The sequence below is a fragment of the Stegodyphus dumicola genome, chromosome 10 (genome assembly GCF_044657685.1).
Source record: "Stegodyphus dumicola isolate Sdum_Otavi_A_Nest chromosome 10, ASM4465768v1".
Classification (NCBI taxonomy): Eukaryota; Metazoa; Arthropoda; class Arachnida; order Araneae; family Eresidae; genus Stegodyphus; species Stegodyphus dumicola.
The window spans coordinates 115,994,716-116,011,110 of NC_140777.1; the positions used below are offsets into that span (position 1 = coordinate 115,994,716).

At 30.9% G+C, this 16,395-nt stretch overlaps 1 protein-coding gene across 11 annotated transcripts in view; it reads right to left on the reverse strand.

The window, feature by feature from the left end:
- LOC118186626 (uncharacterized) overlaps positions 1–16,395 on the reverse strand; it is a 195,615-nt gene that overhangs the window by 64,748 nt on the left and 114,472 nt on the right. For all 11 annotated transcript variants that reach the window (XR_015043513.1, XR_015043512.1, XR_015043511.1 and 8 more), the window contains 3 exons: positions 10,950–11,013; positions 7,862–7,935; positions 1,536–1,605 (listed from right to left, as the gene is read on the reverse strand). Coding sequence is in view for 8 of the 11 variants with exons in the window: in XM_085825410.1 (XP_085681536.1) it covers positions 1,536–1,605; positions 7,862–7,935; positions 10,950–11,013 (208 nt within the window). In the remaining 3 variants the exon portion in view is untranslated. The remainder of the gene's footprint in view (positions 1–1,535; positions 1,606–7,861; positions 7,936–10,949; positions 11,014–16,395) is intronic.

Consider the following 16,395-nt stretch of genomic DNA (forward strand, 5'->3'; position numbering starts at 1 on the left):
TTTAAATTAAAGAGTCATATTTGAGTCAATAACCTAAAACAGAAATTTTTATATCTTTTACAGGACCATTCTACTAACCTTGAGTATTTAGCTTTTAAAAAACTATTTCTATAAATTTCCCATAAGTTTCATATCTGGAATATATGATGGCTCACATCATCATATGCACACTGTGACAATGAAATGAGTTCAGAGCAGAAGAAGCACCACAGACAGGCATTGTCTTATATCTAGGCTGGTCTGCATATAAGTATTTTACATCATTTTTCTACCACTCGCTGGCATTTCTCTATGGTCAATTTTTGATTTATTTGTAATCATTCTAAAAATAAAGGCATCCTTGCATCATTAATGAGTTTCCATCATTTTAATTTCATATTTCTGTTCCGTCCTGATGCCATGCCATGCTGACTAACTAAGAAAGTGAGCGTGAAAATCTGAGAGACGCGGGTGTCACATACCCAAACGGTACAATTCCTAGAAAAGTATTCAAACAATCACTCTACGAACTCCCCGGCTTCAAGAATGTGACCTTGAATTCAGTTACAAAAGGTTTCGCCCATTTCCAGGAAAGAGGTTTGGAGATAAGGGACAAAGAATATGAGATACCCGGTGCGTGTGCTCACGGGTTAATAAAGTATTTTTTTTTTTTTTTTGCTTAATTAGCACTAATTCAAAATTGAATCAGCTTTTTCTTAAATAAGTTTTCCAATATCCAAAAAAGTATAAAATGTACTTTAGTGTACAGGTTTGAGTTTAATTCAGCTTTTGCAGTCATATCAGCAAGAATTCCATCAAATTATTTAATTTTATTATTTGCACTAATTCAAAAACATTGCATCACATTAAAAATTAAGCAAACTGATCTTAAAATCAATGGAATTTTATTCAAAATTTATGTGAATCTTAGGGTTTCTTTCTTTCCTCCCCTCCTCTAGCATTTATTTCTACACTAGCATGTTTTTTCTTCCAATTAGATAACACCAAATGGTAAAAAAATAGCTATTATCAATAAAGAATTAATGAATTCAAGGAATATAACAAACCTATTTATAATTCAGGGCTGCTATACCAGCAGCAAAAAGATTTAGGAATTTGAAAATTTTTTACATATTATATCAAAAGGAGCACACATAAGATTCACCAACATCCATATATATATATATATACTGTCTTCACAGCTGTAACATGTCATTTTTCTATAACTTTGTATACATTGTTTTTTATAAGTTAAAAATTAATAGTAATTCTATGAAATAAATCTTGCATCACAAATCAATTTTTAAATATCTTAAATAATTTCCATAATATGAAATATATCATAAAAATTTAATAGCTTGATTAGAATATATTCATATAAATTATAAGAATATAACAATTCATATAATAATAAGTTATGTATAAGAAAGTTATGTAAATATAAATGTATAAGAAACGTGAGGGAATTGCATAATCTACAATATCAAATAACATTTTTAACAGGGGGGTTTTTTAATTCCTATTTTTAGAGAAAAAGCTCTAAAAAATCATATTACCTTTTATGTTTTTCAATTCAAGATTACCATGCAGCAGAACAAATACTCCTGCTCTAAAATCTTCTGGTATCTACAAAAAATCAAATCATTAAAATATTGTCCAAACAATATCTTAAAAAAACGGTGTTTATGTTAATCCTCTGACAATAAAAAGTCATAAAATATATTCAGCATCTTTTTGTGCCTCTTTAGCAAAAATTTTAGTTGCAATTAAAATATTTTGTCTGAATATATTAAATAATGAGATCTTAAATGGAGCAGGCTGTTGTACGATACAATGTCTTACAAAATTTCTACATTCCAATATTTTTTATCTAGAAATTTCATTGCTAATTTTGTTGTACTTCCATGCCATACCTTCAAACAGACAAATTAAACCATAAGGAAACAGGAGAAAAAAATGCTTTCTGTTCAAAGTGAATTAAACATAAGGTATGTCATTTTCACCTCTTCTTTAGGATCTACAAGTAACAGATTATAAGATTGCAGGTAACTAGTCTGACTTATACAGACCAATTTACTGGATCATCTGTAGCCCTAGCCGAAGTATGCGACTTCTCTTTCTATAAATTGGTAAATTTATTATTATTTCTGAATCAATAAAAATAAAATTTTTTTCTCATGTGAACTACATTACAAAAATATCCTACTTTCTAGGGGGGATATTAAATGAAAAACCAACAACTGAAATTCAAGAAAAAATAATAGAAATGCAACTTGACGATTAGTTGGACTATCGAAATAAATGAACTCAAAAATGAATTAAACAGTTTCATGCCTTCCCCATACACAAACAAGCTGCAAAAACAAATCAATATAAAACACAACTTCTGTAAAATAAAGCCTTAAAATAAATACATAACACTCCTAGGTTTGTAAGAAATATCACATACAAAGCATGTGTTCTCAATAGATATTCTCAAAAATTCATATTAATTATGAAAATAATCAGTATATATGTGACAGCAGTTTGATCTGTCTAACTGCAGTTTGTTTTTGGACTGCATGCACATAATGTGAAAATAATAATACACACAATATCTAAACGAATGTAAATACTCTTTCTTTCTAGCATAATTTTTGTTTAATTAGACTGAAATACCTTTTTGAAAAGGATTCCAAACCATAATGATCTATTAATTTAAAAGCACTGTATGAATGCACTTAAAAGAAAAATAATGGGTATTGTATTTGAATCTAAATGTCATTTCTATACTAATTCCATTATCTTCAACAAAGTCTAATGAGGAAGTTGACTCATTCTTGACACTGCACACACCTTCTAACATCAGAATTGTAGAATGTGGCACATGATTTATTTAGTCACACATTTTAAAAAGTCACCCAGAAAAAGTACAAATTTGAGCTTCAAGGCAGATTCTAACAGTAATATATGAAAAATATAGACCTGTCAGGTGCCTCTATATCCAAGATATCGCAGTTTATATTGCTTATTGACACTTCTTAGCATTTTGATATTCAACCTGGATGTGAAGTGTAGCTTTGATCTGATAATATTGGCTTATGTTATTTTAGCAAACTCGGTCGAATGAAAAATGTCAGTTAAAAAATTGCTACTTTTCATTCGACAATATCAGTATATCAATTATAAAAATCACAATTATATAGAGAAAAAATATCAGTACCTATGTTTGGTTTGGTTTATTTAATTATGGCAAAGCACACTAGGGCTATCTGCCTAAGGGAAGGGATGCCTTTGTGGAGGACTTTCTAAGGGAAACTGGCTCATATACACATTACACATGGGGAAAACCATGAAAACGCCCATGCAGCCAGCCTGTTCGCGGGATTTGAACCTCGGGCTGAACTACCAGTGTTCAGCGACTTTACCGCTCGGCCGCTGGTGGGCTCAGTACTTATGTATTTTGTCATCTACCATTTCTGACAATGCTGCCAAACAATGCAATGTATCATCAATAATGGATAAGTATGATATCACAAACATACTCATCAGAACTTCACTTTTGTTTTTTACATAACTTTGATCTTCAGTAACTAGGTTAATTTTAATAAGAATGCTATTAAATTAACTGCTATTTCTATGTTTTTATCTTGCATTTTGAATAAAAGATCTAAAATTTGAGACCTGCCTTCTACAGAACAGCAAGTTGTGAAGTATTTTAAAAGTCGCTGGATTAGTTATACTATTGTGCATAATGAAAACATTAAAAGACTATGGAATTAAATAAAAAAAGACTCAATTGAAAACATATCAAAGCAGAATGACATCAAATAAATTTGTATTTAAGGGAAATTATGTGATGTTGAGTTCATAAAAAAGGTGATAATTTTATTTTATTTTGTATTCCAGTGGGGATTTTTGCTAACTGGGAAATGAATGGTACAGTTTCAATGAATTTCTGCAAAGAAATTCAAATAATCTTAAAGCTTGAATTTGTAGTTATTTATACTTTCATATGCCATACTTGTATCTATCAATTATCTAGTGAAAGAAGAATCTGTTCCATGAAACCTCCCCTTTAATCATTGGCACAGCTTTAGTGGGAACTTTGCAAACTTTCACAATTGATGGGAAAATATGGTAGCATCAAAATACATTTAAAAAATTATTTAAATTCTTATTTAGCTATAAGTAAAATATATTACTAGCCTAAAAGGCAATTCATTAGCTAAATAAATTAATTTACGATAGATATACTATAACCCTGTATATCAAATGTATTTATAGTGTATTACTAAAAATACTGATGAAAGGAATTATTAATTTGATTTTAAAAGTTCTAATTTAATGTAACATGATTAAAACAGACTGAGTTTTAGAATACTTATTAAATTGCTTTTCAAGAATTATACTATAAAAGAAAGATCTTCCTGAGTATGCACTTGAGTTATCATAGCAAATTCATATCGCAAATATCATCATATATATTAGAGAAAGAAAGGGAATAAGAAAGAAAGAAAAGTTCTTACAATCAATATGCATACTATCTTGAAGTATGCGACATCATAATAAATGTTTTTAAAAACTTGGGTTCATATTTAAATGCATTTGTAAATCACATTCTTTTGTGGAACAGATGCCAAAATACGTACATATCATTTATATACATGTGTATATAAATGTACAAGTTCCAACTAAGTGAATTTAAGATCATACATCTATATTTATATACATATGTATAAGTACATATGTAAATATATATGTATATAAAGGGCAAAAAATTTAATTTACTAGGGTTTTCAAATATGACGGGACTGTTGCTGTTACAAGCACTACCAATGCACAGTGCTGTGTATCCATGGATGAGTACAGCAGCTACATCACCCTTATCTCTCTTGCAGATTAGAATACACTCAGTCGTGCCTTGCAGTCATGAAAGTGATTAGCAAGCAACAGCTGCTTCTTGGCATAGAACAAAGTACTGTGATCAAATTTCTCATTCAAGAAAACATAGAGTCATCAGAAATTTGGCAGAGACTCCAAGCATAGGACAAGAAAGAGTGTCTCCCTAGATAGGACAAGAAAGAGTGTCTCCCTAGATAGGACAAGAAAGAGTGTGTCCCATGTATTTGAGTGGTTTGAGTGCTTCATTGAGATGCAAAAGCATGTGCATATGTGCACTCAGATGTAAAATCATTTGTCACCCTCATAAACATTAATCCTGTGAATGGGGTTATTCATGAGAATAGGTGCATCACTATCATAGAACTTTCATCAGTGCAGAAACCATTATGAAAATCATTTACACTATGGCAAAGTGTATGCCTGGAGGATTCCATGCATGCTGACAGACAAGAACAAAAAGATGCACATCAAACCATCAGTTCTCTCCTATGGTAGTTTGAAGATGAAGAATATGAATTTTTGAAGTCCATAATAACTATCAATGAAACATGAATCCACTATTTCAAGTCCCAAGCTTAAATCCCACTTGGGAGGCATGCTGTTGTGGTTAATGATGCCATCACTGTTAATATCCAGGCGTGGCTTTACAATCAACTGAAAAGCTTCCATGAAAAGAGCATGAAAATGCTTCCAGAACATCAGCAAAAATACACCGACTGCAGAGGGATGTACTTTAAAAGGTCATATATTCAACTCTTCCATTCCAATGAAAGTTTTGGCAAAAAAAAACTAATCCCAGTCATATTTGAACAATCTTATAATTTACAATAGAATTTTTTGGATTCTTAATAATAACTAATTAGTTTTGCACATTTGCAGCAACAATCAAATTCATATATTATTGCGATAATTAAATCAATTTTAGTACTTTCCATTTGGAAACAAACATAAAGTAAAAATCTTAAAACATCAATGGCATTGGATAAAAAATGATTACTTCAAACTCCATTAATAATTTGAATTAAATTCATTTAAAATGTCATTATAACAGCATTAATAATGTCATTATTAATGCTGTTATTAATAATTCCATTAATAATGTCATTATTAATGCTGTTATTAATAATTCCATTAATAATGTTATCATTAATAATTTCAGTTAAATCTATTCACAATCCACTAACAAAGTCAAAAATAGTTTCATTGGTACAAAAAAAAATTCATTAATTGATAAGTTAATGATGGGAAGAAGAATACATAAAGGCAATTTAGCTTGATTCTTTCTCAAGGGAATAGACCAGACAGAATAAATCTTTTTATCCAGTAATATTTCTGACCCGCATCAAACACTAAAAAGTGAAGAAATTTCAATTAATGAAATTTTCTTTAAAATAATGAACAATAACAAAATATTTGTTCATTGCTTGAATATAAGCTGCCCCCAATATGGCTTTTATTTCTCGCAAAAAAAAAAATAAATAAATAATTAAAATAAAAGTGGGTGATCAGTTTTAATGGGGTCAGATTCTTTTCAGTAGAAATAAAAAATACTTAATTCTTTTTTTTAAGTTTAATGCTATTTTTAAATAGAAATTAATAATAATTGATATTAAACTACATCAATTTTAATTATAAAGTTGATTTATTATTCTAACGAAATTTTGTAATTAAAATTTTTTTAATTCTTCGTTGTTTAATATGGGTCAGAAATATGATTAAACACAAACAAATTTATTTCATCTGGTCTATTCCCTTATGAAAGAGACAGACTAAATCAATCTTTATTAAATTTTATTTCTTCACTAAAGAGAATCACAGAATCACTAAAAGGGTTGTATCACTTTTCAAACTGTTGCCACCAAATATTATTGCCCTCTATTATATTTAAAGAAATTAAATAATGAAGAATTTGCATAAATGTAGGTATGTTTCTCGCACTATGAAAAAACTATGGTACCTAAAGATTTTTTTTTGCCAAATTTTCAAATAATTTTCAAAATCAAATTTTCAATAACGTAGTTCTCCATGCAAATATGAGCACCCGCAGCCCAAATTTATTGCCTATTTCATATTTTGTAAAACTTAACAAATGTTTTATGATCAAACTCAACAATTCCAAAACAAGCAGTCGTAACACAGTATGGGGGGAAAAGGAAAAAAAAAAAAAAAAAAACATTTTTATCTCTACTGTGTGAGATTGTCTAAAACCTATGGTATGGAAATTATTAATTTGAAAACTATTTATGGAAGTTATAAATATATGCTGTTTTTAAATATTTTCATCCCAAAGAGACATGCTCTCCCAACGTGTATGTGTGTAAAAAAACACCCCTCTGGGCATAATATAAACTCAAAAGCTTTCTTTTCAGATTTTTTTAAAACTTTTTTAGGTTTGTTTCCATTCGGAAATACTAAAATTTGTTTAATAATTGCAATAATTTATATATATAAGCATTTTTAAGTAACACTGTCTTTTGTGCATAAATTCTAAGCAGCTAACACTTTACTAAATTACCTATTTCATATTTTGTAATACTTAACGAATTTTTAATTAACAGACACAACATGGCAACACTGCATGAAAAAAAAAATTATCTGCAGTGTGCAAGACTGTCTATTGGAAAATATAAAGATATGCTGTTTTTAAATATTTTTATCCCGATGAGACATGAGCCCATATGCTCTTGAAATTCGTATGTGTATAATAAATGCTCCTTTGGGCATAATATAAAATTTGAAAGCTTTCACATTAAAAAAGAAAGGGAAAAAATCTGAAATCTGTCAGTTTTTTTAAATTGAATTTTTTTTTTATAAGGGAAATACTCAAATTTATTTAATAATTTATATATATATATATATATATATATATATATATAAATATATATATATATATATTTAAGCATTTTTAAGTAACATTATCTTTTGTGGATAAATTCTGAACTGCTAACAGTACTAAGTTATATAGGCATATAATATATAAATTATTTATTATACTCACAAGATCTTTCCCTAAAGCAGTGGGTGTATCATCATCAGAAAAGTTGTTTTCCAAATCATTTTCTTCAGTGTTTTCTTAAAAGAAGAGACTTCTAATTAAAAAATGATCAATTTCCTAAAATGGAAAATTAACTGAATTCTAATGATGAGACCTATTTTGAAAGTTCATGGACCAGATACACTTTGTTGCTCCTAAAACTGAGGTCTGTAAAGTTGCTGCTATGATTGCTGCCTGTACAATGTTCTGTTAATGCGAATAGTGGCAATTCACAGCTGTCATTTATTTGCCCTCTGCAAAAATCAAACTGTAGTATGTATTATGGTGGCAAATGAGGCAGATGTACTATTAGTTACCAAAGTTACATGAAATATTCCTGAATTTTGCTCAATATATAGAAAAAAATTCCCATGAAACATCTGATATGATCAAACTGGCATATCACGAAAAAGAAATAGGTAGATAAAAAGTGTTTAAGTGAGGGAAGCATTAAGGATAAGCAAATGCAGTGTGCAGGTTAAGCCAAGAAGTGAGCACACATCTACATTTGTAAATAAATGAAACACTGAGAAATCGGAGGCATTGTTGAAAAAAGGGAGGATTTATTGGTTCATGAACTATCAGCTTAATGATGGCATAACTAAACATCATAATATTACTAAAACGTACTTGAAAACATTTCATGTGTGAGCAAGATTACCTATCATGTTCATCAAGTGAACAACAGAAGCTTCATTCACATGTATTACTGCCAAACTTTTTCCAAGAGTGAGAAATGATCCAGAATTCTGAACAGAATTATCACCTTTAGGAGTCCTGCAACAGACAATTAGTTCTTGAATCAAAGCAGCAGTCCAGTATACTGAAGAAATGCAAGTTATTGCCTTGCAAAAGGTTTTACCCACCTGGTTTCTCAAATAAATTATAATACTGATTTTATTTTTTAATATCCATAAAATAGTACGGCAGTATCAGCTTGTTAAGAAATAAATTGTAAATGGAGAAGATTATGCTAACATTTTACAAGAAAACTCACTGGAAAAAAAAAAAAAAAAAAGACCTGAACTGCTTTATGAGTATGATTTCACTGTCAGTATCATATTAATAACATCTGGCAACATAGCCTATGAAAGTAAATAAGAAAACTGGTTGGCAGTCTTTAGTCCCTTCTCCAATACCCAGACCCAGATCATGCAGCCTGGCTGCAAATTCCAGACTCTTCACATTTAAGAAAGTTAAAGAGAGAAATTTTAACATGGACCAGGAAGCAAAAGCTATCACATCCACTATCTTATATTTACACCTTAAAAATGATGTGAAACTCATGATTGAGAAGCTAGTGAATAGAAGAAAGTGTGAAGACAGTTATTTTGAAAACAAGATCCACATCAAACTTTATAACAACTCTGATTTCAGAAAGTGATCTCTGTCCATGAACTTTTGGAATAGTGTCTAATAAAAGTACAATTGATTCAACAAGTTCGTTGGGTCAAGGACTTCAAATGGCCTGTTTCCAAGCCCATGTGTAATTTTCACCGCCTTCAAATCTTAACTATTAATAGCACACTCTTTCAAAACATTACCAATAACATAAACGATAGGTCAGCATATATTATATCTGTTTGTATGCTGACAATATGTTTGTTACATTGCATGCTCTATTTTTACAATCAGTAAGTAAGAAAAAAGAAACATTTTCTAAGAAACAAAATCACAAAGAAGAGAACATACATGTTCATGGTATTCATCAAAATCAAAACTAGCTCATCAGTTTAAAAATGAATTGTCTGTCATCATTTATATCAATATTATTATCATTTTACATCAATATTATGGCAGTGAAACTAGCAGCAGAAGCCAATGTGTTGGACATCCCCGTGTGATCAAAGAAAAGGGACGTCGGAGATTTTCCCTCTTGGTACAGCAAAATCGGCACCAGACAGTGGCTCAGCTAGCAGCCCGGGAGTAAGTGTTTTGGAACACACAGTTTAGCAAACACTGTTGGATATGGGACTGCACAGGAGACATCCCACTCGTATGCCTCTGTTGACCAAGCGTCACTTTCCAATTGAGACTGGACCATGAATAAGTAGAAAACAGTTGCCTGGTCAGATGAATCATGATTTCTCATTCATCACGTTGATGGTCGTGTCAGAATAGGCCATCTTACAGGCAAACAGTTGCTCCCCACTGTACAGCAAGTCATACACAGGCTGGTGGTTGTAGTATTATGCTTTGGGAAATGTTCCTATAGGCTGCTCTGGGACCCTTAGTTGTGGTAGAACAGAAAATGAAGGCTGTGGACTATCTGAACATAATTGCAGATCAGCTGCATCCTAATATGGCATCTGTCTTCCCAGCTGGAAACGGAATTCCAGCAGAACAAGGACTAATGTCACAAGGCTCAAACTGTGTTGGAGTGGTTCAAAGAGCATAAGGATGAATTTCAATTAATGTCCTGGCCACATAACCTGCAGAATCTTAACTCAATGGAGGGGCAGTTCAGAGCTCAAACACCAGCATGCCGGAATATCTGTACTTTGCATAACCGCTACTTAGACATTAAGTACAACCCAGTCATCTATGAAGAACTTGGGGCATCCATGCCAAGGCAAGTTGAAGTTGCTCTGCAGGACGAAGATCACGCGACATGTTATTGAATAGGTGGTCATAATGTTTTGGCACTTCAGTGTATATTAACTGATTACTGGGAATTCAACTGTTAAAGCTGATGATGAGTTTTATGTAAGAATTTTTAAAGAATGGCAATAAAGGTCAATAGACAAAAACAAAGCCCATCAGTAAAAGATGAGCCCACTGTAGACACACATAAAATTTTTATCCTTTTACAACAACAATTTTCTTTTTATCATATCAGAGGAAAAAGATAGGTTAAAATCTAAAAATTTTGTCACTTTTCATGTATTTATGTGCTTGATGGTATTTGTAAAACTAATAATAAATGATGAATATAAATAATATTAATGGCAAATTCTTTTAGTGCTAAAATAGATGACGTTATATTAATTAATCTACATATTCAAAGGTTATTTATTATGGCAAAAATTTTTTAAATGATATAAATACTTACTTTGATATTTTCCATTTCTGGAATTACTAGTAACTGTAATTTCTATTGCATTTTCATCAATAACCTTAGAAAGAAAAATATATTTTTCAAACAACTGCTTCCCTGAAATAAATTATGCATGCAGATTGCTTACATTTCATATACTTAAAAACTTCTTAAAAAACAGGTTTATCATATTCAACTTTATAACTGAAATAATTTTGTGTTATTACTATACATTAAAAATGATCATAAAAACATTAGTAAATTTATTGGCTATAATGCATATTTCATTAAATCATCTATATATAAGGAAATAACTTATTAAAGCATTCTTTCAAACTCTTATTGTGAAACTAAATACTTTCAGAATGCAAAAATAACTTTTTCAAAGCCCATTGCTATTCTTGAAAATGTGTATATTATTTTTATACATCCTGTTAACATATATACATAGGTAAGGGAGGTAATGTTTTTGGTCCAAAAACTTGATAGTGAGTTTTCAGTGAATAAACACAAATTGGGGTTCCCCACAACATGTTTTTATTAGAATAGGAGAGAAACACGCCAATGTGACAATCAAAATCGCATTAACAACCTTGTATTTAGCGTAAGTATATTAAAACACTCAATCGATTTCAAGGGCAGCTAAAGGTCCCTCCTCATCAGGAGAGCAAAATTTTGTTCTCCTGATGAGAAAAGGGGAAAAAAGAAGAAAAATAAAGCATTGGCAAAGGAATCTCAGAAACATGTGGTCCTTATCAGCACTGCACGTGATCGTAAACCGGATTTTGAATCAGAGTTACACTAGCCACCTACTTTTACTGAGCCAGGCTATATGATCAAACATATGACACATACACTAAAACGCAAGAAAATCAGCGAAGTCAAAAAATAGGTAGGGAGGAGTAACTGCACCTTCACGCACCAAATCTGAACTTCGAATAAAGTTTGATTCACCCTCGATAACTCTTATATGAAATTTCTATTTTCTATATCTAGGCTTTCTGCACTAGTATGAGGAGTTGATTAGATTTTGGGTAAAACTGGAGAACCATAACTGGAACTTTATCTGAAGCCCACAACAGATTTAACGGACAGCCAAAAATTATATTTTTGAGAGAAATTGAACAAACAGAAATGATATTTTACTTGAAATCCACGACAGTTTCTAATGGACATGATATTTTACTTGAATCCCATAATAGTTTTTCATAGAAAATTCTTTAAAGTATAATCCAAGAATTTAAATATTTAAGACTTTTATATTAATGGAAATTTCAGATTTTAGCTAAAATTGATAACCAGGAATGATACTTTACTTGAAGCTCTGAATAGATTTTCGTGAAAATTTTATTATGATATAATTCAAGATTTCTCATATTTAGCATTTAAAACTTGTATACGCATATACCAGGAGTGGCCAAGCTCCTTGATAGTCCAAGCCATTTTTCAAAATTTGAAATTTTTCGCAAGCCACAATTAAATACGTATTTAAAAGGTGTGCAAAAAAGGTATTAAAAAAATTTTTTACAGAAATTATATTTATTGAAAACATAAATAAAAGTACAAAATATGTGCATTGAATTTAAATATTAAAAATTAAACACATTTATTTTACTTCACTTGATAATTCTTTAAAATTTGGTGAATAATAGATGACAGCACTTCTCAGTAATTCTTTCAGATGCTGGTTAGTTAATACTGATCATTGTTTGGATTTCACGAATTTTAAAGGGGGAATAAAATGATTCACATATGTATGTTGTTCCGAATATTTAAATAATTCGACTAGTAGCCTTTTTTAATTCAGGATACTTCGATTCTGATTAAAATTCAGTAATCGGCGCAGACTTATTTATTTCCTTTTCTTTCAGAAATGCAGTTATCGGATCAAACAAATCTACAAATCGATTTAATATGTTGTAGCTAGATAACCATCTAACAATGAAAAAGAAATTAATGTCATTTGGAAGTTCTTCGTCCTTTAATTCTTCAACAAAATTTTTGAATTGTCGATGATTTTTTTGCATTGGTACGAATGTAATTTACAATGTGTAACACTGTTTTCATAACATCAGGATATTTTAAATATTTTGTAACAAGATATCCTGAATTGGTATGAATTGTGGAATTTGAGAATCATCTCTTAAAAGCCCACCAAGACCGATTTTTTTTTTTTTTTTTTTTTAACCCAGCATTGCCAGAGCTCCATCAGTTGCAATGCTTACAAGTTTATTAAGAGGCACATCAAAACCTTTCATTATGGAAGCTAATGCATTTTTAATATCGACACCGCAGGTTGACTCTTGAAGTGCTACTAAATCTAATAATTCTTCTTTAACAATGAAGTCAGGTGAAACAAAACATATGAAAACTGCTAATTGCGGAAGATCTGTGATATCTGTTGATTCATCAAGGGCTAAACTGAATGCAATACAGTTCTTCAAATCATTTTTAAAATTATATTCAAGAGATGTATTAATTGCAGTTATGCGTCATTCGGTTGTGTGTCTCGAGACCCTCTCGAGATTGCAAAACAACTTTGTGCACTGTGTGTGAAATTATTTGTATCTAAAACTTTAAGTACACCTTCCAAGTTTTTTTAATAAATTTTAATAAATAAACTCTCTTTCTCCATACAGGCATTTTGCATGAGCAACATTCCAGGCAATAAGCAAACTAGCTTCAGCTACATTATTAACTTGATTGCTAAGGTCATCAAAATTGACTGCTGTGTATTTAAATTTGATTTTAAAGAAGCAAGTTTACCTGATCTTAATTTGGTGGATACTGATTAGAAAACTGAGGATGATTGGTTTCCTAATGTTGAAGTAAATTGCTAGCTTTATAATTTTTTATCGTAGAATTATAAATAACACATAATGCTTTTCCGTTATTGTCAAAAAAAAAAAAAAAAAAAAGAAAGAAAGAAAGAAAGAAAACAAATTCTCCTCCCACTCATTATTAAAACTTCTATTTTCTTCCACCCATTTTTTTTTTTTTTTTTCCTCTGTCGTCATATTTTTAAAAGAACTGGAAATAAATAAAGAAATTTATAAAATACACGTTTTGTGTTATTAAAACAATAACAACACATGTTACATACTATGAAACAAATTATAGTTAACTTACCAAAAATTCCAGATTACAAATTATATCTGTAACAAGAATGACGCAAATTGTTTCCTCCAGAGCACAATGTGAACTGTCTGTTGCAATGAAAGTTTACAAATTCAAAATCGGTCTAGAGTCGGTCGAATACATAGATCGTCATTCGTCGAGAAGCAATCGGCCGGACAAGGCCTTGACTCCCATATGTTTTTCATAATTCATGAGGCAGTCGAAGGGGAAGAAAATCCGCCGAACAGAACTGTTTATGTTCGTTCACGCAGTTTTCGATGAGTCATATCATTCTTAACTTAGACGGAAATGAAATTTGCTACAACGTTGCACTTAGTCTTTCATATTTGTTGTCAGTAATTTAAAAGAGATTTTGAAACACGTACGGAACGATAATAATTTTTTTTAATATAATAACACAAAAATGTAAAGGGAACTCGGGTACATTTATCGAGAGCCACAAATAATACTTCAAAGAGCCGCATGTGGGTCGCAAGCCACAGATCGGCCACCCCTGGCATATACGATGCATATATAATCATGATTGAGAACAGCATATTAGATTTTAATTATACAGTCAAAAGTCTTTACGAACTCATTGGGATTTCGGCAATTCCGGATTATCGGTTTTTCCGGATTATACATCAATTTAAATCTGGTAAGACGGCATGCAGAAATAATAAAATTAAAAATATGAAACCGTAATTTATGAAATAAAGAGCAATTATGATCTAAAGGGTATCAAAATTTACAAAAAAAAAAGCTTAATATTTATTTGTTTACTTTAATAAACATTTCTTTCAATGCACGCATGCGTAAAGCATACATTATGCACAGTCGAAATTAGAAAATTGCAACCAGAAAACTATTTTATATGTATTCGTGATATTTATAATGACGAGGAATTTGATTTAAATTATATCAAAGACGGAGTACATTGAGATGATATACTACATTTAGTAGGGAATTATAAGCCGAATAAAATAAAAACATCTGCCCTGAAGATAAGGATTGTGCTGACAGATCAACTTCCAGTTCATTTCGCACCTCAACGTTCCACCCCCATCCCCGCATAGCAGCATGAAATCGGTAAACAGATTTCGGAATGGTTAGAGAAACAAAGCATATGCCTTTATCCATTTTTTGCAGCAATTCCACATTTTGTTTGATGAACATCGAAACATGCTCTCGCTTTGTAGATCCTTTGGCAGCTCCAGAATCGGAAATTCTTTTTGACATAATCGAAAGTTCAAGCTTACTTTTATAAAATTGCTCTGACAGTCTGCAAAAAATAATAAGCTGGATCAAATTCGAAGATTAAGGAACAACACAATCTGCAAGATTAACTGAGATAATTAGATAATTTTAGCTTAGCTTATATCGACCATTATACATTAAACGCATATGCATATGCATAAAGGAATTATGCACATGCATAAACGGATTATGCGTTTACGTATGCACAGGAAGTTTGTAGCTTTGAGGTCCGGATTATAGATCATTCCGGATTATGGACGTCCGGATTAAAGACTTTTGACTGTATATGATAAACTGTAAGTGGTACGTTTTTTGGAACTCTTAATAGATTTCCATGAAAAATATATAGAATCAATATAAGAGCTTAATAAGTAGCACATACTAAGGCTATTTCTGTTGATCCCAGAGTGCATGGTAGTCACTATTCAGCTGCTATTCCAAAAAGTAATGAACACTATTTACTGTTACCTAAATATCATGGAGATACATGTAGATCTAAATGAATTTAGATTTACTAATTTAGAAGTCAAACAACAAAAATCAACGTTATATTTGTTTTACCGAACCACCATTGTCAGCTGCAAAAGCGCAAATGAACAAGATAGGTATAATGATCAGATAAGATAAGAAAGCCTGGACAGAAAGTAAGCTAGTGGTGCCATCTGTTGATGAAACCAGAACTAAAACATAATTTCTTTAAAGGCCGAAGGCCAAGATGGATTGGAATCAGGATCATTAACTAGAACAGAAAGATTTTTTTGAATGTGAAATGCCTCTAGAAAATCCAGTTCTCCAATGGAAGATGTTTTTTGAATAATTTTGGCAGCAGAAAAATTGAAAGTGTGATTTTTGGACCAACAATGTTGGGCAACAGAAGATTTTCGTATTTCCTTTTTTTTAAACATATGCCTCATGTTCCTTGATGCAAAATTTTATGGCTCTCTTAGTTTGGCCAATGTAAATTAAACCGCACTGGCAAGGAATCCTATAAATACCCCAGGAATTCATATCCAGAATGGGGTCCCTTCTTATCTTATCTGATCATTATAACCTATCTTGTTCATTTGCACTTTTGCAGCTGACGATG